This window comes from Lycium barbarum, chromosome 10 (genome assembly GCF_019175385.1).
Source record: "Lycium barbarum isolate Lr01 chromosome 10, ASM1917538v2, whole genome shotgun sequence".
NCBI classification, from domain to species: Eukaryota; Viridiplantae; Streptophyta; class Magnoliopsida; order Solanales; family Solanaceae; genus Lycium; species Lycium barbarum.
In genome coordinates, this window is record NC_083346.1 from 116,981,048 (window position 1) to 117,004,334 (window position 23,287).

Genomic DNA, 23,287 nt, shown 5'->3' on the forward strand with positions numbered 1-23,287 from the left:
CGACAAAAATATAAAATCACATGGAGAAAATTCGTTTTTAATAGACTTGCAATTTCTCAAGATCAACACGAATGTGGAAGCAAATGATCCATATATACGACACTAATCGGATCTTTTTATCAAAATACAAACTCACATATCAAGTCGATGTTAAAATAAAAAAGGTGAATCTTCTAATTCCCTTGTTAAATAACAGTACCTCAAAAAATAATGCAAAGGGTGCAACAGGAGAATATAACAGATAACAGACAGTTAGCATTTCTATTCTTAAGTAAAAACATGGTCTAATTCAGTATTTCAGTTCTCGGTGAGCCTAGGGGCTCTTGAAGGGTGGGATTGATGGGAAAGAGCATGCACTGAGCATATTGCGCCATTAATTGATCAACAAGCACCATAGCTACCATGGCCTCCACAACAGGAACAGCTGCACCATCAAGATACTGTGCCATTAGCTGAACAAGAACCATACTAACTGATCCCCATAGAAATTCACTAAATGTCTGTGTAAATGAATCTTTTTTCATTGAAAAAAAGTACGTTTAATGTGCCGACACCACTAGGAAATAAAATAAACATCAATTTGGATCGGAAATAAACTCTTGCATGTAACAAATCGAGTTGTGTTAATATATCTGACACAGTCAGGTATTTGACGAAGATCTATCTACCAATAGATAGGAATTGAGTGTTTGATACAGGGAATTGGATACATCTGCTCTTTATCTCACGATTTTTTAAGCGAGAGCAGATATAATGTAGAAGCATCCAGAACGGGTTCCACATTCATTTCATTGGCAGAAACGATCTCACTACTAGAAGATCTCTATTTTCCCACTGAATTTCCCACTGAAAAATGTCAGAGTGGCTATTTCCCACTGAATGTCGGTGGAAAAGTAAAAAAAAGTAGTGTTTTCACATTAAAAAATTAGAAAATTTCCCAGGATTTCAATGGGAATTTGTTTCCACCCATGCATTTTCCCAGTGAGCTAGTTTGGTAGAAATGACGTGGGAAAATCATGTTTTGCACCGTTGTTATATCTATCTATGCTTTATCATCTCTCGGTTCTTTTTTCTATCGTTTTATCTTCTGTCTCAAAATAAGATTGTGAGATAAATAGGAGATGCATCCATTCTCCCATATCAAGCATTCATTCCTATCTTATTGATAGAAAGATCTTCGTCAAAACCAGACTTTGCCTTTTCGTAGGAATTACTAATCCAGTTGTGTTAATATATCAACACAGTTTACACAAAATTCTGCTTGCACCACTCTAATGATTGTTGGGTGCACTTGCATGCCAAGAGGCATATAATTTGAAAACTTACCTCGTGGGGCAATACATGGCTCTTGGCGGCCGAGAAATATGAGTTTTGTCTCATGTTTGTCCCTAGTCACCGTTTTCTGCTTCTTCTGCATATGCATGAAAGCAAAAGTATGACTACCTTCATTATATACTAACTGAATTGCTCAAAAAGATAATTTATAAAATATTTAGCTCTAAGACTCGAGTGTACACTGTTTACTACTTCCGTTAAGACTATCTATTCATCACAAACGGCATTACTGTTTGTGCAAGGCCTTAAGGCACATTTTGAAGTAGTGATTTTCTAATGGCAAGAAAGGTTAAACAGTGTATATCGGGATAAACTTGTTGCTAAGCCTTGACTACTAGAGTTGATCACATGTATGGTTGCTAAACTTTGTTCACTATAATATAAAGTCATGAAACTTTTTTGTCACGCTAAAGTAATTGAACTTTACCCATTATAACAGTAAAGTCACTAAACTTACGGACTCTAATAGTGAAATCACAGAACTATCTTTTGTCATATTAAATAACTAACTTTATCATTATAACAGTAACATCGCTAATTTATACCCATTATAACAACAAAACCTACTTGTCAAGGTAGCTTTACAGTTATAATGGATAAAATTTGCAACTTTACTGTTATAGTTGGTAAATTTCAGTTAATGTAAGGTGACAAACAATAGTTTGACTTTAATGTTATAATGGGCAACGTTCAGTTACTTGAATGTGGCAAAAAATGGTTTTGCAATTGTATTGTTATAGTGGATAAAGTTTAATGATGTTACGTGAAATAAACCCTGACTACTAATACATGGAGGCACGGCATTTTCAAATGGTATGAAAAGAAGGTGGAAGCAATATTGGAGGATATTAAGTCACTGAAAAGTGAATTGCTTTCTCAATCACACCAATATTAGTACCACAATGTTAGAAATTAATTGTAACCTGAAAAAGATGAGCTTTACTTGATCTTGACAGGTAAAAAAATAGAGAAATAGAAAATGTAACACCACTGTTATTATATACTATATGACATATTAAGGGAAAAGAAAGACAAAGTACCGACATTGATTGTAGGTGTTGGCTTGAAAGCTATTTTCATGCTAATTGTCTCTCCATTTGATATTCCACCCTGTACATAAACAAAGACCACCAGATCCAAAGTTAGTTTCATGTATTATCACTAGTAAAAGAACAAAACTAACTACCTCTATAACAGTAAAGTCATGAAACTATATGCTACAATAGAAAAGTCACAAAACTATTTCATCACATTAAAATTACCTACTATAACAGTAAGTCACTAAATTTTACCTACGATAATGACAAATGCTACGGTGATTATACTGTTGTCTCGGTAAAGTTTGTGACTTTATTGTTATATAGATAAATTTCAATTACTTTAACGTGACAAAAAAAAATTATGACTTCACTGTTATGGTGATTGGTGAGTAAAATTTAGTTACTTTAATGTGACAAATAATAATTTTATGATTGTTGTAATTGTGAGTAAAGTTCAGTGACTAAAATTAACCCCTAAGATGCATGTTTTTAATAAAAGATCAGATATTGAGAACCTGAATTCCACCAGACCGGTTAGTTATTGTCCTGATTCTTCCATTCTCATCAATATAGAACTCATCATTATGCTCGCTACCAATCATGGAAGATCCTATAAAGTAGGTGATTTATCAATTTAGGTGCACATAGATAAGGGGGAAGAAAAAATTGTATATCTGCCAAATCTTGAATTCCATATTTGTTCAATCAAAAGCGATCACTAAGAAGGTTCAAGGTCACTGTGCTTAGTTACCTGCAAATCCCCTTCCAAATTCAAATCCTGTACTTGCTGGCACAGACAGAACAGCTTTAGCTAGCTCAGCTTCAAGTTTATCAAATACTGGCGAACCAAGACCCTAACAAACAAAAATGAACAGAATTGAAGTAATACTTTACATGAAATCATCTTTCAGGAAAATATTTTCCATGAAAACGTCATTTTCTGTTGTTAGGTATGACATAAGTCATATTTCCAGGAATACATTTTCCATCAAAAGGGGGACAGCGACTTCCTTCACTTATGGACGGAAAGCATTTTCTTTACAACTGTCTTAGCCTTTAACTTTAAATTACTTGCTCCAACTAATACTCAAAATTTACTATTAATCTTTTGTACTAAAAAATTTCATCATTACATCCGCCAACTTGCTAACATTCTTATGAATCTTTACAAAAGTATTTTCCATTCACCAACTAAACATCTAAAAATATTTTCCACAGAAAATGACTTCAATCATATCAAACACACTCTATGTACTTCTTTGTTTTTCTATGTTGTTCGGACTCACCAAAAATGTTGTTGTACTTGTGTTGAATCCTCCAAAAAATGCACTACTTTTGAAGGATCCGACTCGAACAGTTCGACATTTTTGAAGAGTCGGAGCGACATAGTTGTCTTTCCTTATTAGGGGTTGAAAAGGTGAATGAAGGAGCTTACACGAGGAACATTTCTGACGATGCAAGTTACAATACCTCCTGCAGAATCTCCACTCTCTCGGACAGCATCAATGGCAGCAATCATTTTTTCTGCATACTCTGGATTTGGGCACCTCACAATATTACTCTCTATCTGACAGTATGTACATGGTAAACTAATTGGATCAACAAAGCATCAAGAAGTGGCCTTTCAAAAGCTTAACAATAATGAGAATTTAGTTAACAAAGAAATGCACCACTTGCTACTGTGTTCGTTTATCCTTTAAGCTTTCTTTTATTTGTTTTGTCATTCATTATCTGATATTGTCTTGAATCAAAAAAAATATCTTATTCACAAATCCTCTATTCAAGAAGTAAAAGCTGACTTTCATAGGATTTAGTCGACTTGAATCTTCTTTTAAAATTCAGAAATTAGTTTTGAGTCAATAACATGAAATACAACTCAATTCACCTTCCTCTTGCACTTCCAATTCGTTTACAAATTTTGAAGTGGGACAATAACTTGGCAACATAAGAGATGCTCCACTAGCAAATAAAGAGTTCCTAACAATAAGCCAAAGAAAATAAAATGTGTAGAAGCTTGTGAACCTGATCAAGTGTTAGTGTATCATAATCAACCAAATCTTCAGTAAGCACTACTTTGTGAACTCGAGAAGTATAAGCAAGAACCTGCAAATCGAAACATGATGTGGCGAGTGACGAGTTATAGGTGCTGTAAATATGTGTTGATACATCATTAGTGAATCAATAATCCCACAATATCATACCATATACCTCAGTTCCAGAAAATTGCTTTAGAATTTTCTTAGCAATTGCTCCAGCAGCAACTCTCCCAATTGTTTCTCTTGCAGAAGCTCTGCCTCCGCCCTATTTTCCCATTAACAACATGAGAGAATCCCAAAAAAACAATCATAATATATCTACCCCAATCTTTCAAACAACTGTAAATATTTTGTGTTCATAACCTCTATAGATCTCAAGCCATATTTGAAGTCATAAGTTGCATCTGCATGGGAAGGTCTATAAGCTTTTGACAGTTCATTGTAGTCCTGAGAAATCCAAGAAAGAGTCAATATAAACCACTGTGATACTGCTATCTCTATCTTAATTTATGTGATACTCTTTCATTTTTACTCAGTCCCAAAAAGAATGACAGCTTTCTATATTTAATAACAATTTAACTTTAAACTTCCCATGTTACCCTTAATGAGATGATTTATAGCCACTCAACTGTCTATGACTTATTTTAGACCACAAATTTCAGAAGTCTTCCTTTCATTCTCAAATTTTATGCCTATTCAAACACCGACAACTTTTATGTACAGAAAATGGAAAAGGAAGAGACCAGATACACTTGTGCATAGGATTGCACCTTAAGGCACATATCGACACGAGATTCAGAGATTGAAGAGGATTGCTTTAATATGTGAATTTTCCACTTCGGTTAAAACTCTGCAAGTACTGAGCAGTGATTGATTGATCAAGTGAGAGCAAATGTATTTTTTTTTTTTTTACAACCGTGGTGTTTGGGCTAGCTTGTGCGCACCTCGACTAATTTTACGGGATACCTGTCACCTCTCACCAGAAACAGGTACCAAGTAACTGTAATACCACGTGTATTCGGGCTAAGATTTGTCTCATAAGATGGGGGTATAATGAACCCAATTTGAGTAGTGTATAAATGGTGTTAGAAACCCAATCAAGACATGAGAAGAGTCTTTTGGCAAAGCAAAGTTGAAAACCACTCTACGGGGTATGTTTGCAAATGAGTTTATAGAAGGTCTTACTTCCAACGACCATAACCCCTTTATTAATTTGGAATTTGGGAAAACTTCCTTGATTAAAGTTGTATCCCTTTGAAATAGCTTTCCAACGGTATATTATGGGTCTTTAACAGAGCTGTGTACAAGAAGTTATGCCTATTTTACCGAACGTTGTTCAGAACCGACACCCGTCGCTTGTGCAGGCGCGTGCGGGCACGTGTGATGGCCCCGCGCCGCACGCCGATCGCACAAAAACTCCTACTCTGAATAATGATCTGAGTATGGTCGTGCGATGCATGTGCGTCGCGCGACCATCGCATAACAGGGTCAGTTTCGGGTCAAAAGTCGGGTTTACGCGTTTTAAGCTATATTTAGGACTTGGGGTCTATTTCCCTAGCCTCCCCATTCACGAAAAATCTCTCTAAACCCATAGAGAACAAGTACCCAACCTCAAGAACCTTCCAAGGTAAGTTTTTATCATGATTCTAGGTTGAATCCAAGTCCCTAATCCCTTTCTAACTTGAGTAAACCCTTCTAATATATAGAGTTATGATTGGAATATTATTGTTGGATGTGGAAACCCTAGAACCCGAATTCAAGAGGGTTGGACTTCAAAAAGGTAATGTTTCTACTCTCTAATCATTTATAGTTGTGAATTGATGAGTTCTTGGAAAAATAGTAAATGGGTTTGATAAAGAGGATTATATGAACTATGCTAGAGTTTTGGATTGTTGACTTGGGATTGTTGTATTCATGTGGGTGATGAAAAATGATGTTAATTACACCTAATTGAGATTGTAGAATCAACTAGAAGTAATAGAGTGGGGATTGGGTGAAGAAAACACCATTAATGAACGTTGTGGAGCTTCATGCCCACCAAGTGTTTGATAAAATGCTTAGATGAACAAAGCATGGATATTGTTGCTAATATAGAGTCCCTATGACCTATATTGCTATAGATTAAAGTTGAAGGGATTGAAGGACATTGCGATACGCTCAAAAGCAGGAAGTTAAGGTATGTAGAACTTTCATTCACATGTGGGAATCTCTACGTTCTTCCCCATGCTCCGTTTCTTGATATTCATGAAGTTCAAGTCCTAGGGCATTAAACCCAACATATTGGTAGCCCGTATTTATGTATTTATGTACAGGAATTTTGTATCTATATTCGTTGTTGTATTCCTAATCTTCCATTACGGTTATTAGGAATCCCAGCTAAATCCATGAATCATGAATTCTTCCTCATGTGTTCTCATTATGTTATATGAAACTTTATGATTCTATCTAGCAAGTTACAAGCATGTTTTCAAGTCAATTATATATATGATTACGAACTATTGTGATTACTCATGAATCAAGAATATGTTTGCAAGACTATGACAAGTTATCTTATGAAACTATATTTCAAGTTATTTCATGAAACCATGTTTACAAGTTATTTTCGTGAAGTCATGATTACAAGACAAGTACAAGTTAATTCACGAAAATCATGGGCTTCTTAGCCAACTATATCATGTTCATGTTTTTGGGAGTTGCAAGAATTACCGAGAAGGCTCAGATAGCCTGAAACTATGTAGCCACCATAGGACAAGGATCGCTCCGCCCAGTTAGGACGATACCTTAATTTTACACTGAATGGATCCATCAGGCACGTTACCACCTTATACCCTGGCAAGGTATAGGGGCTCTGCTGGTTCGGCGAGGTACCAGACTCCACGTATCCACGTGGTGATATCATGTTGTCGGTTTATGAAATGCTCTCCCTACTTATCATGTTTTTACTTATGTTATATATATACATATGTACTCATGCTCATGTTCATGTCCAGATTTTCAGTTTCAGTTCTTATTATGTTATTCCATGTCCTATGTTATTTCTTTCGGTTGCTTTACACACTAGTACATTCAATGTGCTGATGTCCCCTTTTACTGCTCGGGGGCCTGCATTTCACGATGCAGGTACTGATATACAGGACGACACATCTGCTCAGTAGGACAGCATTTGTATCAGCTTATTGGTGAGCCCCATCTCATTCGGGGTTTAGTTAACTTTTGTTTATGATTAGTTATGCATCTAAGGTATGCTGGGGGCCTTGTCCCAGTAAGTATGTTTCCAGTCAGACTCATGATAGAGGTTTCATAGACTAGACAAGTCAGTTATGTCATGTCAGACATTTGGAGTCGTATAGCCATTTTGGCTCACTCATGTTTAAACAAGTATTTTATTAAGTATTATGACTTACCATGTTTTATAAAGGCTCATCATGCATTCACGTTATATTCCGCTTATGTTATGTATCATGATGATTCAGCAAGCCATGTGGTTCGCTCGGTTACATGCAGTCAGGCACCGAGTGTCGTGTTACGTCCAGGCCATGGTTCGGGGCGTGACAAAGCTTGGTATCAGAGCCTAGGTTCAAGAGTCTTTAGCGAGTCTATGAAACCGTGTCCAGTGGGGTCACTTTTATATGTGTGAGGGCCCCATACATATAAACAGTTGACCACCAAGACATTCAGGATTTGTCTCATTTCTTTCTACTCTAGATCGTGCCATATCTTAGAGTAATAAGTAACCTTCTCTTCCAATCAAACTATGTACGTTTCGAATGCGCAGGCGACGAACAGATAATTCAAGGTCCAGGTAAGGATGTTTACCCATAGGGGGTACAAGTGTGCAGTGCTTACTGGTAACGAATGATACTCCAAGTGCTATTGAAAGTTGAATACAATGTAAGTTGCCCGAGAAGGGGAATAGTAGAATGAATGGTATGTTGAATGATAATAATGTTCTTGAGAAAGGAGAATGGAATACAACAGGGAGAGGATATCAGAGAAATTAGAAAAGGAGATAAGTCAACAGGAAAAAGGTAAATCATGGAGGATCACAAGGAAGTGGTGGCAGGCAGTTTTCTACCAGAGGTCATCAGGACCCACTCCATCTGCTGTTAAAGATTGAAAGGGAAAATAAACAGGAAAGAAAAAGCATGAGATTTGGCAAGAAAAAGCAAACTCAGCCCCAGATATATTGGACCTTAAAGAATTCTGCGAAAGATCAGCCTAGTAGCCTATGAACTTGAGTTGCCATAAGATTTAGTTGTTGTACATCCCGTGTCTCATGTGTCCATGTTGAGGAAGTGTGTAGGAGACCCGTCGTTGGTTGTTTCTGCTGATACTATAACAGTTAAGGATGATTTGACCTATGAGGAGATTTTTGTAGCCATTCTTGACCGTCAGGTTCGAAAGTTGAGAACTAAGAAAGTAACCTGAGTGAAAGTCCTGTGGAGGAGTCAGAAAGTTGAGGAAGCTACATGGGAAGCCGAGGAGGATATGAAATCCAAGTACCCGCACTTGTTTCAGCCCGCAGAAGATATTAATAATGAAACACCAAGATTTTGAGGTATGTAAGCTTTCTTTTCATACTTTTGGTCGCGTGTGGCCAATTTATAGTGCTATTGTGATGTAGCCCTGTGAGGCAATGGTATTATGGGTTGTTGTGACAGGTTAGTACTGCCATATTACATGGGAAACTCGGGCGAAATTTTTGTAGAATCCCGAATGTTTAACATTCGAGGACGAATGTTCCAAAAGGGGGGGAGAATGTTACACCTTGGAAATTTCCCCGTTAGCGTACAGACCCACTAAGGGTATGATATATACGACATGTTGACGAGTAAGAAGTAATATTTAATGATTCTAAATGAGAATTCAAAGACATTTGAGGTAGGAGACGAAAGTTGTTAAGGAAAGCAAGGTATATGTTGTGTGTCGGGCAAGAATTACGAGTATCGAATTAATGATAGCTTAATGACATTTTGGAGGAGAGTTATAATGTCCCTTATGTATTCATGCCTCACGTTTCACGTTCAAGTTCATGTATTCGCTATTCATGTCTCGTGTTTGGGCACTGATATTTTCATGAAACTATGTCATGTTAGTTTCCATGCCCCATGTCATGTTATGTCTCATGTTCCACGCTCATGTCAGCTATCCAGTGCCCATGTTCATGTCTCAGTATTCACGTTTCCATGTAACCATGCCATGTTAGTTCAGTCTCCATGTTTCATGTCATGTTTCCTTCACGTTCATGTAGTCAAGCCATGTCTAGCCATATCCTTAACCAAGACCCATCATTCGAAGACGAATGATCCAAAGGGGGAGATATTGTAACACCTCGTGTATTCGGGCTAAGATTTGTCTCATAAGATAGGGGTATAATGAATCCAATTTGAGTAGTGTATAAATGGTGTTTGAAACCCAATCAAGACATGAGAAGAGTCTTTGGGCAAAGCAAAGTTGAAAACCACTCTACGGGGTATGTTTGCAAATGAGTTTATAGAAGGTCTTACTTCCAACGACCATAACCCCTTTATTAATTTGGAATTTGGGAAAACTTCCTTGATGAAAGTTGTAGCCCTTTGAAATAGCTTTCCAACGGTATATTATGGGTCTTTAACAGAGCTGTGTACAAGAAGTTATGCCTATTTTACCGAACGCTGTTCAAAACCGACACCCGTCGCTTGTGCAGGCGCGTGCGGGCGCGTGCGATGGCCCCGCGCCGCACGCCGATCGCACAAAAACCCCTACTCTGAATAATGATCTGAGTATGGTCGTGCGCTGCATGTGCGTCGCGCGACCATCGCATAACAGGGTCAGTTGCGGGTCAAAAGTCGGGTTTACGCGTTTTAAGCTATATTTAGGACTTGGGGTTTATTTCCCCAGCCTCCCCATTCACGAAAAATCTCTCTAAACCCATAGAGAACAAGTACCCAACCTCAAGAACCTTCCAAGGTAAGTTTTTATCATGATTCTAGGTTGAATCCAAGTCCCTAATCCCTTTCTAACTTGAGTAAGCCCTTCTAATCTATAGAGTTATGATTGGAATATTATTGTTGGATGTGGAAACCCTAGAACCCGAATTCAAGAGGGTTGGACTTCAAAAAGGTAATGTTTCTACTCTCTAATCATTTATAGTTGTGAATTGATGAGTTCTTGGAAGAATAGTAAATGGGTTTGATAAAGAGGATTATATGAACTATGCTAGAGTTTTGGATTGTTGACTTGGGATTGTTGTATTCATGTGGGTGATGAAAAATGATGTTAATTACACCTAATTGAGATTGTAGAATCAACTAGAAGTAATAGAGTGGGGATTGGGTGAAGAAAACACCATTAATGAACGTTGTGGAGCTTCATGCCCACCAAGTGTTTGATAAAATGCTTAGATGAACAAAGCATGGATATTGTTGCTAATATAGAGTCCCTATAACCTGTATTGCTATAGATTAAAGTTGAAGGGATTGAAGGACATTGTGATACGCTCAAAAGCAGGAAGTTAAGGTATGTAGAACTTTCATTCACATGTGGGAATCTCTACGTTCTTCCCCATGCTCCGTTTCTTGATATTCATGAAGTTCAAATCCTACGGCATTAAACCCAACATATTGGTAGCCCGTATTTATGTATTTATGTACAGGAATTTTGTATCTATATTCGTTGTTGTATTCCTAATCTTCCATTACGGTTATTAGGAATCCCAGCTAAATCCATGAATCATGAATTCTTCCTCATGTGTTCTCATTATGTTATATGAAACTTTATGATTCTATCTAGCAAGTTACAAGCATGTTTTCAAGTCAATTATATATATGATTACGAACTATTGTGATTACTCATGAATCAAGAATATGTTTGCAAGACTATGACAAGTTATCTTATGAAACTATATTTCAAGTTATTTCATGAAACCATGTTTACAAGTTATTTCATGAAACCATGTTTACAAGTTATTTTCGTGAAGTCATGATTACAAGACAAGTACAAGTTAATTCACGAAAATCATGGGCTTCTTATCCAACTATATCATGTTCATGTTTTTGGGAGTTGCACGAATTACCGAGAAGGCTCAGATAGCCTGAAACTATGTAGCCACCATAGGACAAGGATCGCTCCGCCCAGTTAGGACGATACCTTAATTTTACACTGAATGGATCCATCAGGCACGTTACCACCTTATACTCTGGCAAGGTATAGGGGCTCTGCTGGTCCGGCGAGGTACCAGACTCCACGTATCCACGTGGTGATATCATGTTGTCGGTTTATGAAATGCTCTCCCTACTTATCATGTTTTTACTTATGTTATATATATACATATGTACTCATGCTCATGTTCATGTCCAGGTTTTCAGTTTCAGTTCTTATCATGTTATTCCATGTCCTATGTTATTTCTTTCGGTTGCTTTACATACCAGTACATTCAATGTGTTAATGTCCCTTTTACTGCTCGGGGGCCTGCATTTCACGATGCAGGTACTGATATACAGGACGACACATCTGCTCAGTAGGACAGCATTCGTATCAGCTTATTGGTGAGCCCCATCTCATTCGAGGTTTAGTTAACTTTTGTTTATGATTAGTTATGCATCTAAGGTATGCTGGGGGCCTTGTCCCAGTAAGTATGTTTCCAGTCAGACTTATGATAGAGGTTTCATAGACTAGACAAGTCAGTTATGTCATGTCAGACATTTGGAGTCGTATAGCCATTTTGGCTCACTCATGTTTAAACAAGTATTTTATTAAGTATTATGACTTACCATGTTTTATAAAGGCTCATCATGCATTCACGTTATATTCCGCTTATGTTATGTATCATGATGATTCAGCAAGCCATGTGGTTCGCTCGGTTACATGCAGTCAGGCACCGAGTGCCGTGTTACGTCCAGGCCATGGTTCGGAGCGTGACAGTAACTCTTTGACAACAACCTATTATCATATGCACAAAAATTTGACTTTGTGGGATTGCATTAAGCATTTAAATCCAACAAGTACTAACTGCAGCCAACTTGTGACCATCACATGCAGTAATACGTAAATCTAATGTTTCAGCCTTCTCCATCAAACCAATACATATCACTGTACCAAAAGTGTAGATGAATCAATGTACTTACACGCCCTCTTGTATTTGTGTTGGGCACCTCTATTTTAATAGGCGATCCTGTAGTCAGCCCTGCATTTAATACAAGAAATAAATCAAGCATTAGTAATTTAATTGAGAGCAGAAAGTAAAGGTGTGTTTGATATGACAAATATTGTTTCTCAAAGAATGTTTTCAAGTAAAGGTAGAGGTAAGGTCTACCTACATTACCCTCCCCAGATCCCACTTGTGGGATTACATTGGGTATGTTGTTGTTGTTGTAAAGAATGTTTTCAAGAAAATAAGTCATTTTCTAGTGTTTGGTTGCTAAAAAATATTTTTCACAAAAAGGGGGGAAAAGAAAGAACTTCCCTCGCTTTTGGGCGGAAATCACTTTCCTTCAATATTATCTCAACACTTAACTTAATATCATTTCTTTAACCGACACGTCTACATTATTATCAATTTTGAATACTAAAACTTTCAAAAAACACTCTCCTGATTACTGATATTAATATAAATATTTTGTAAATGCTTTTTTTTGGAAAATATTTTTCACACTCCAACCAAACACCGGAAACATTTTTCAAAAAATAAGTGACTTTCTGAAAAACATTTCCTTCATACCAAAACACACCCTAAGAAAAAAGCAAGATGAATATCACTAAGTATCTTACCATCAGCAATTCCTGAAGATATTTGGCATGCATCTGCTTCTTCTCTTGGTGTGGTGCCTCTGTTTTGACCTGGCCTCCTAAGTGCAACAATTGTATAGATCCATAGTTAGTTTCAAGTGGACCTGGCCTCCCAAGTGCAGCAATTATATGACACATAACTATCTTTATCTTTACTTATATTCTTATTTAGTTATTATAATTAATTCCTCATTGTTGAGGTACTTATGCTGAACAATGAAAGCTAATTTATGTGACATAATTTGACTTGGCTTAGAGATTAAAAAAAATGTAGAAGGACTTGTAATACATCATGGTCGTTAACATGAATGGGAAAACTTGCCCCTCAAGTAACATTCAAACTTTGAGGTACCATTGACCATACATACCTTCCTTTGGACTTCATGTGCCTTTTTCTTCGAAAAGTTTACAACATATGGTCCTCCTTTTACCTCTATGTTTGACAGTTTCAAGGTTTTTCACAAACCAGAAACTTTTACATTATGATAATGGATTTGTGACTTGTGGAAGAAAGGATAAACTTGATAAATCTTTAAAAAATTAGTTTCCGGAAACGAGATTTGTTAGTAAAATTTTTTTAATGGACTAAAAAGGAAACGTAGTCGTATAAGATTGGACAGAGGAAGTAATTGGTTTTCTATCTATAAGACCTGGTGAAATATTTGGATCATTTTTATCCTCATACAGTTCTAAGAAAGAGAAAAGCCAACCAGTCTTGGAAGAGAAAACGTATTGTAAAATTATAGTGGCCTTAGATTTCCTGGAGATCCTCTAAAAATTGAACACAATAATTAAGTGGACTTACCAGTTCAACTAAATCAGGAAAATCTGACTATAAAGCGGAATCCTCAAAATTTCATTGAGAAAAGTATAATGAAGTATTAGTTAGAAACCTCCTGTCTAGCTGAAGTTGAATATCAGCTTCCGATAATGGCAGTCGAGGAGGGCATCCATCAATAACACAGCCAATACCAGCACCGTGAGATTCTCCAAATGTTGTAACGCGGAAGAAAGTTCCATATGTACTTCCAGCAGCCTTTATCTCTGTATATATACATGTTCGAGTTATGAGGCTAACATAAGAAATTCAAAACATTCATTTGTCTATGGGATTCTTGTTCTTTAACGAATTACTGCTATTCTTTCTACTTGGTAATCTCAAGAGATCTTCATATGATGGCCATCTCTTGCAAAGCAGAAGTAGTTAACAAGATAAATAACTTTCAACATGAGTGTAACAACATACCCAGTGTAATCCCACCAATGGAGTCTAGGGTGTATTCTGTTAATTGGTAAGCTTTAGCATCCACTAGAACTACGCTCACTCTTCGAATTGGACCAACATTATCTTCGTTATTCAAAAGGGTAACCTTTTTTCCTCCAAAATTTATATCTAGGTGAAAAATAGAGGGTTATTCTCATCTTTAGCTGTTCGTCGTCTTCTATCTTCCCAAGAAAAAAGGGAGTACCTGGTAAAATTACACTCCTATACACTTGATTGAACACCAAAGTGCAGTTGTTGGCACAGTTACCACCACTATTTTCCAGTTCTTTATGTCTTTTAAATGACTGAACTTTATCCACTGTATCAATAAAATGACAACTATTTTTTGTATTACTAAAATCATTGATCTGTATGGCCTAGTGGTATTTGAAAGGGGGTTGAGAATCACGAGGTCTCAAGTTTAAATTTCAGTGGAGACACGTGATGGAGGTCGGAGGTACCTCGTGGAATTAGTCGAGGTATGAATAAGCTGGTTCGGACACCACGGTTATTAAAGAAAAATCACTTAACTATCTGTTAGTATCTCTGAAATACAACTCAATGGAAAATCATATTTCCAGCATGGAAAAATGGCTTCTCCACCTTGTTAGAAGCGAATATATTCACATGGATTTCAGAACTCATTCCACTTGAATTGCTATATAATGTTATTTTTTTCCTAATTCTCTTCTTTCTTTGTTCGATTATTCCTTCAAAATCTCCAAGTTTACCGGATCGAAATTCCTATTCTACTTTTATTTACCGTAAAAATTTCTATAATTAAATCAAATGTCTACATTAAAACCTGTAGCAGCGGATGATGTAGCATATAGCCAACTACCTCAACTGATCTCACCATTTTTGGGTTTCGAAACTAAGATATATGTGAAAATTACTAAAATTGCAAAGTAATTTAACTTTGAACCTATAATTTTAAAATGTATGAGTTAATCGTAAGAATCTAATGATTAAACCCGTTAAATATAAATTTTATATCCTCCTCTTCATTAAAATGCCCTCATCCTTTTGAAAGTATGTATCCTTTTGAAAATAGTCTCCCTACCCCACCAAGATAAGAGTAGGTCTGTGTGCATCCTATCTTTCACAAATTTCACTTATAAAATTACACCGAATATGTTGTTGTTTGTATCCCATTACATTCTTTGATGTTGATTTCAATTAATTTCATAATAAGCTATCCACCAAAATACAAAAGAGCCTGTTTGGATGGGCTTGAAAAAAACATTTTATAAGCCGAAACAGCTTATAGTCCAACTTATTTTTTTGGCTAATTTAGATAAGTTAAGCCAAATAAATTTAATTAATTTTTTAAATTTATTTTAAACACAAAATAACTTTAAGGTGGCTAGCCAAACACTCAAAACAAATTAAAAATAGTTTATAGGCAACTTATAAGCCAATCCAAACGGACTCAAAGTAAAGTACTATCAAACACCATGGATATGCAACAACAACATGAAAAAGGAAACTAACCAAAACGTTTGTAGGGCTTAGAAGGGAAGTGTCCAGAAGAGAATGAAAGGGAAGGAATGATAGAGAGAGACACCGCCATTTCACGCTTTTATGCTTATAACCACCACTAGCCTTCGTTCATTTTCCGCCTTTCATCCTACATCTATTTATATACTCCCTCCGTCCCAAAAAAATTATCTCTAAAAACGACTTTTAAAATATATAGTCCAAAATAAACCTTAGATATTTGTGTAATTGTAAATTATATCATAAAGTTAAATTGTTTCTAAATATAGTAAGAAAATAATCTTTTTGAGACAGATTAAAAAGGAAAGGGGATAATTTTTTTGAGACATAGGGATTATTTTTTTCCCATCACAATTTATGCGATGACAACTTATCCAGCACGTGTTCCAGGAAGAAAATAAATAAATTAAAAAGACTTAATATATAGGTAGCCTTTTAAACCTGTCAAGATATTTTATTTAGACATTAAAACTAAGTCATGTTCCAATTGAACACTTCAACTCCTAATAAATTGTTCCAATTAGACACTTTCAGTTCAAATTTTAAAAAAAGTTTGCGGGTGCTTTCATTTGTTTATGAGATAGTTAAGTTAACTACATAAATATGTCATCCCCTTTAATTATACAGATTTGTCTCAATAAGCCCTAAAACCTCATACATTTTCTACTTGAGGTTGAAAACACATGCAAAATTATTTCCAAAATTTGAAGTTCAAATATCTAATTGGTACACTTTATTAGGAGTACAAGGCTTACTTCGTGTGTCTAAATGAAACATCTTGACAAGTTTAAGGGGTTGGCTATATATTCAGCCTTTTAAAAATTATGGTCTAAAATAAAATTATAGACATTTGGGTGATTAGAAACCATCTCATTAGCTATAGAATGAAAATTTTAAAATTAAATTATTACTCCTTCCGTTTCAATACATGTGATGGTTTTCAAATTTTGAGAGTCAGACAAACTATTCTTTGACCGTAATTTTTTTATATGTCTTTTTAATATTTTCAGTTATTAATTATTGTAACTAATAAATTTTTATGTAGTTTTTAAATATATAAATTTTATTTCAAAAATTTAAAAGAATCTACATCCAAACATACGTCAAAATTAAGAAGTTGAATATCCAAAAGCGAGAAATGTCATGTAAATTGGAACAGAGGAAATACTGAATATAAAAAAATCTCTTTACAACTGATCAAGAGGAAAGTGTCATGTGTATTTTACTTCTAGAATATGTACTTGTGAATAAGGGCGTCATACGAGACAGGTCGGCCCGGTCCCTGTACGATATAGGGGGATGGAGCTTAAGGAGTAGGGAAATGGGATGTGGGATGGGTTGGGGTGGAAATCCCGGTCGGTCCTGGCTGGCTGACCCGGCCCCACCCGCCGAAAAATTGTTAATTTTTTTTTTAAATCCAAACGTTGATAGATAGGGGGCCCATCAACGGTCACCTTAGCCAGCACAGCAACCACCAATGGCTATATAGCCGTTCAAGCCACCCCCAAAATTTTATTTAACCCCAAACTTTAATAAATTACCGTTTAATTAACCCAATTTCTAAACTATAAATAACCCTTCCTTCTTATTCATTTTCACACAAATCTTCCATCAATTCTCTCTCTCTCTCTCTCTCTCTCTCTCTCTCTCTCTCTAATATTTATTAATCATTTTGGTGAAATATTTTTATTTTCGTGAATTGACCAATAGTTGGAGCAACTTTCAAGCGTCAAGTGAACAAATCCCGATTTCAACTTTTACGGTTACGTCTGCTTTTACGCAGTCATTTAGTACACTCGTTCCATCCTTTAATTTATTTAATTTTTGCATTTTATTTGCGTCTTTTATTTCAATTAATTTTCACACTTTATTTTATAATATTTTAAAAATGTCTTCTAAAAAAATTACGATACCTAACCCTTTTAATTCTAGTCAAAAAGTTGTGACTATGAAAATACCTAACCCTTTTAGTAGCAGTAGTGGTCCTAAACGTGGTTCTTCTAGTAAATCTAAAATTCAAGTTAAAAACAATACGGAAGATTTTACTCATGTTGATGAAACTGATTTTAATTCTCCCCCTGATTTTCCTACCATTCCAGAAGATTTAGATTTACAAAATGAAACCTTAGAAAGAGCTTATGTAATTTAGACTTTGATCGATTTGAAAATTTAGAAGAAGAAGAAGAGGAATTAGATTTACATGACACACCTACTAGTCCTGTCACCGAAGCTCCAACTCGGACTCCATCTCAGTCTGGAGCTGATCTTCCCCCTAAACCTCCTACTCGGGGTAAGACTAAGGTGCAACGTCCTCGAACTAGTGTTGTATGGAGATTCATGACTCTTAGCAATGATAAAACTTTTAATTGTAACAAATGTAAAGCAGTAAACAAAACACGGATCCGGTGGAGGGGCGGGTGGAACGGATGGTTTAGATAGACACTTGAAAAAATGTGTTGGAAAACCGTACTTTGATGCTCGAGTAGAAGTCGTACTTGACCCCGTTCCTAGAGGCGGCACTACTAGTTTTGCTCCCACTGGATCCGTTGGGAGATCTAATATGGTCCAACAAACTTTAAATCATTCTAACCCCGCTGTCACTAAAATTGCTTATAATAAAGATAGAGATCGTGAAGAACTAGCTAAAACGGTCACGGTCTGTAGCTTATCTTTTAGTTTCCCTTCTAACCCCAGTTTTGTACATTATATTAGAGCTATGTATAATCCTACTTTTCAAGGTATTCCTAGATCCACTATTAGAGCCGATGTTTTTTAAATTTCAGAGTGATTATAGTCAGTATATGCGTTGTTTTTCATCACTTAGATAATAGAGTGTCTGTCACTTCTAATATAGGCCACAGTGTTAATGGCAATGATTATTTATCTGTTATAGCACGTTGGATTGATCATAATTGGAATATGCAAAAACATATACTTGGCTATGAATATGTTGATGAGAAAAAAAAAATAGATTCTTATATTTCTTCAAATGTTCAAGAAGTTTTTCAATTATATAGTCTTCTTGACAAAGTTTTAGCTGCTACATTTGATAATGCTTCTGCCATGACTAATTGTGCTGAAATTATGGCTATAAGAATTTTCCCAATTAACACTAATATTTTTCATACTAGATGTGCATGCCATGTTGTTAATTTAGTTGTAAAAGATGGTATTGATTTATTTGATGGTTCTCAAAAAACAAAAAATACAATAAGTTTGTCAATATGTTTTTAGTGCTCATAAGGCTAGTAGAATTACTTTGTTTAAAAATATGTGTTGAGCAAAAATTGTCAGTTAGAAAAATTTCAAAAGAAGTTTGTACTAGGTGAAATTCTTTATATGAAATGCTACTTGTTGCTCACGAGTATCAAAAACCATTTCAATATGTTTTTGATGTACATCATTATCTTCCCCAAGAACAAATAGCATATAATGATTGGAATGATATGGAATCGCTATGTATTTTTTAGAAAAAAATTATTTTGCAACAAAACAATTTTTCGGCATGTACTATCCTACTATTGCACAAATGTTATTTTATATTTGTGTATTTACAAAACTATTTTCAGAATATAGAGAATTAAACCAATATGAGGAAGCCATTAATGAAATTATTATCAAATTAAAAGTATTTTTTCCTATTCCCGAAATTTATTTGATTGCTTGTATACTTGACCCGTCTTTAAAATTAAAGAGGTGCTAAGAGACTTGTTGAAAAAAATTATTTACATGCTAAAGGACTTGTTGAAAAAATTTATTTACATTTAGAAATTGGTGAAAACGAGCATCCGACTGTTGAAGAGTGTAAATGTAGCATACATACTAAAGCTAAACTAATGTATGATAGTTATAAATCTTTGGAAAGAATAGGTGCAAATGAACGTCCTTCGCAAAAAAAATAAGGCTAAATTTGACAATAGAAAATTTGATAAATGAATGGATGTTGTCTACCTTGGTATTGCTTCTACTCAAAATGAAAGTGATCTTGATTCTTATTTTAATCAGGGATTTGAAACTATTTCGGATGACGACGACAATGAAGATCTTTTAGGATGGTGGAGGAAGCGTGGCAAGGCATTTCCATTACTCTAAAAAATGGCTCGAGATATCCTAGTTGTTCAAGCATCATCAATAGATTTGGAGGTAGCTTTTAGCGCGACAAGATTTCAACTCGGAGACCACAAACATTCATTAGCACAAGATAGCTTGGAGATTTCCGTATTATTCATAGATTGGTTCAACGCAGAAAAAAGAAATTGTGGGCTACCAAAATTAACCCGTCAAGAAGAAGAAGATTATGAAGAGATAATCAACACTAATAGCGATGACGGCATGGAACTTATGGACCATCAAGCATCATTGCCAATTGCACAAATAAGTCCAACGGAAGCGATACAACAATCAGAAAAAATGTACATAGATTCGTACAAGTTTTAGTGTGATAATTTACAATTAGCTACTTAAAGGCCTAGTTGAAACAGAACCCTTCCTAGAAGGTGGTTGTGTAGATTAGGTAATCTTATTGTAACTTATAGGCCTAGTTGAAACAAAACCCTTCCTAGAAGAAGGCTATGTATATCAGGTGCTCTTCTTATATTTGAGACTTTGAGTCAACTTTATGAAATTTAAAAGCTCAATTGAATAAATAAACGTAAAGTTTTTAATTGAAATTATTTTTCTTTTCATAACTGCTAAAAAATGCAATTTTTTATAATTTTTATAAAGACTTGAAATTATATTTAATATTATCTAATAAATTAGAAAAGCTAGCCCTTAGAAGTTCAAAAAAATAGCCGTTAGAAGTTCAAAAAAATAGTCGTTGTTAAATACATTTAAAGACTTTAAAGTTATAAAAAATAAATTCTAATATTAAGTTATAACTAAATAAGTTATTAAAAGATATAAACACTAAAAAATTACATGGTTTGTAGTTTATTTTTTTAAAAAAAGACCCCGAACCCGTTTGACCCGGTCCCCCCATTTAGTGGGATGGGACGGAGCCCCTAAAATTCGAGTCTGTAACTTAAATGACTCAAACGACTAGTCACAATTTGAACATAGAAAATGACCCAACAAATGATACAAATATCTTTATGTTATATTTAACAATCTTACTTTCCTCACAATTTCTTCATCTTTTTTTGTAACTGTTGTTTTATGAAAATGACTAACTAAAAGAACATTTTATAATATAAATTTATACCTTTTTAATTAGTAGCTTCAACGTTTTTTTTTAGTATTTTAATTGTAGTTCGTTGACCAATAAACTCTACTAACATTTTTTAAAAGCTTTTTTTAATTGAAGTAATGACTGAAATTACCAACTATTGATTAATTAAACTTGTAACTTTTGTTTTCTTTATTATAGTCTACTACACTAAGTATAAGATATAAATAAATCAAAAAAATAAATGTGACTAATTTATAATGTCTAAATAAAAAATTATATGTAAAAACTTATAAAATTAATAAATTACCTCAATTTGAAGAGGATTATGGAGCAAAAGTTGAGGAATCCTTGTGATAGGATTAGTAGAAAAAGAAGAAAAGAATGAAGAACGGAAGAAGAGAAAGAATGGAGGTAGAGGAAGAATGGAAAATGGAGAAGGGAGAATGGAGAATGGAGAAGGAAAAATGGAGAATGGAGAGGATAAGGTAAAACAATATAGGGTAAAAGTGGAAAGCAGAAAAAGGGTATATGAACGAAATAAAAAAAAAATCCTATTTCGTTGGAATATAAACGAAATGCAAAAAAAAAAAAAAAAATCCTATTTCGTTTTTATATAACGAAAACCAAAAAAAAAAATATCCTATTTCGTTCATGTATCAATGAAATACAAATATATATATATTCCAATTTCATTTTTATATGAATGAAATAAAAAAAAAATTCATATTTCATTTTTTAATAAACAAAATACAAAAAACAAAATTACTATTTCGTTGATATACCAACGAAACGCAAAATATATATATATATATATATATATATATATATATATATATATTCCAATTTCGTTTTTATAATAATGTTTTTTTATCCTATTTCGTTTTTTAATACACGAAATGCAATATATATATATATATATATATATATATATATATATATATATATATATATATATATATATATTTTGCGTTTATATATATATATATATATATATATATAATTTCCTATTTCGTTTTTTTATTCACGAGAAACAGAAAAAGAAAAAAAAAACCTATTTCGTTCATTAAATTATGAAATGCAAAAAAAAAAAAAAAAAAAAAAAATCAGTTTCTTTCATTAATACTCGAAAAACAAAAAAAAAAAAATCAGTTTCGTTCATTAATTCACGAAATAAAAAAAAAACCTATTTTGTTCATTAATACACGAAATGCAATATATATATATATTTTCCAATTTCGTTTTTATATGAATGAAATAATTTTTTTTTATCTATTTCCTTTTTAATACACCAAATGCAAAAAAAATAAAATTTATAATTTCCTATTTCGTTTTTTTATTCACGAAATACAAAAAAAAAAAAAACATCTTTCGTTGATTAATTCACGAAATGCAAAAAAATAATAAAAAAAAAACAAAATAAATCAGTTTCGTTATAATTCACGAAATACAAAAAAAAAACCTATTTCGTTCATTAAATTACGAAATGCAAAAAAAAAAAAAAAAAATTAGTTTTGTTATATTAATTCACGAAATAAAAAAAAAAACCTATTTCATTGATTAATTCACGAAATGCAAAAAAAAAAAAAAATTGTTGCATTTCGCTACACTTGTAGTGAAATGCAACAAAATTTTCCGGTTGTGAACAATGCGTTTTGCGGGTATTTCGTTGGTTATCCAACGAAATACTCATTGTGGTATAAAAAAAAAAAGGCAGCCTATTTTGGGCTAATGGCTGCAAAAATAAGCCAGTTTGGCTCGGACTCTTTTCTCGTCAGCTTTTTGCAGTTTATCTAGTTATGGTTATAAAGGAGGACAGAATTATTATTATTTTCACTAGCAAAGCTTCCATTTTTCAACACTACAAGAAAAAATATATGTGGCAACAAAATTTTTCTGGTTGCCATAGATTAATTATTGTTGCAAAAAGTACTTTTGGCAACAAAAAAAAATATTTTGTTGCATGAACTTTTTCCAACGGCTGTTATTGCAACAACATGCAACAATTTTTTTTTTTTTGCCAAAAGTACTTTTTGCAACAATAATTAATACTATGGCAACAAAATTAAATTCTTTGGCAAAAAAAAAATCATTTGCCAACAATAATACTAAGTTATTGCCAAATATAAAACTTTTTGTTGCGATATCTATACTTTCTTGTAGTGTAAAGTTGGCTCTC

The 23,287-nt window shown here is 34.2% G+C and overlaps 1 protein-coding gene across 1 annotated transcript; it reads right to left on the reverse strand.

The window, feature by feature from the left end:
• Positions 1–74: 74 nt before the first annotated feature.
• LOC132616023 (chorismate synthase 1, chloroplastic-like) lies at positions 75–16,093 on the reverse strand. The gene is made up of 13 exons (XM_060330629.1): positions 15,936–16,093; positions 14,071–14,221; positions 13,160–13,236; positions 12,517–12,575; positions 4,775–4,858; positions 4,584–4,676; positions 4,398–4,478; positions 3,811–3,942; positions 3,127–3,229; positions 2,891–2,985; positions 2,380–2,445; positions 1,327–1,411; positions 75–424 (listed from the first exon to the last, which is right to left on the reverse strand). The coding sequence occupies exons 1-13, from the start codon at positions 16,012–16,014 to the stop codon at positions 285–287; spliced, it is 1,245 nt and encodes a 414-aa protein (XP_060186612.1). The 5' UTR covers positions 16,015–16,093; the 3' UTR covers positions 75–284.
• Positions 16,094–23,287: the final 7,194 nt, after the last annotated feature.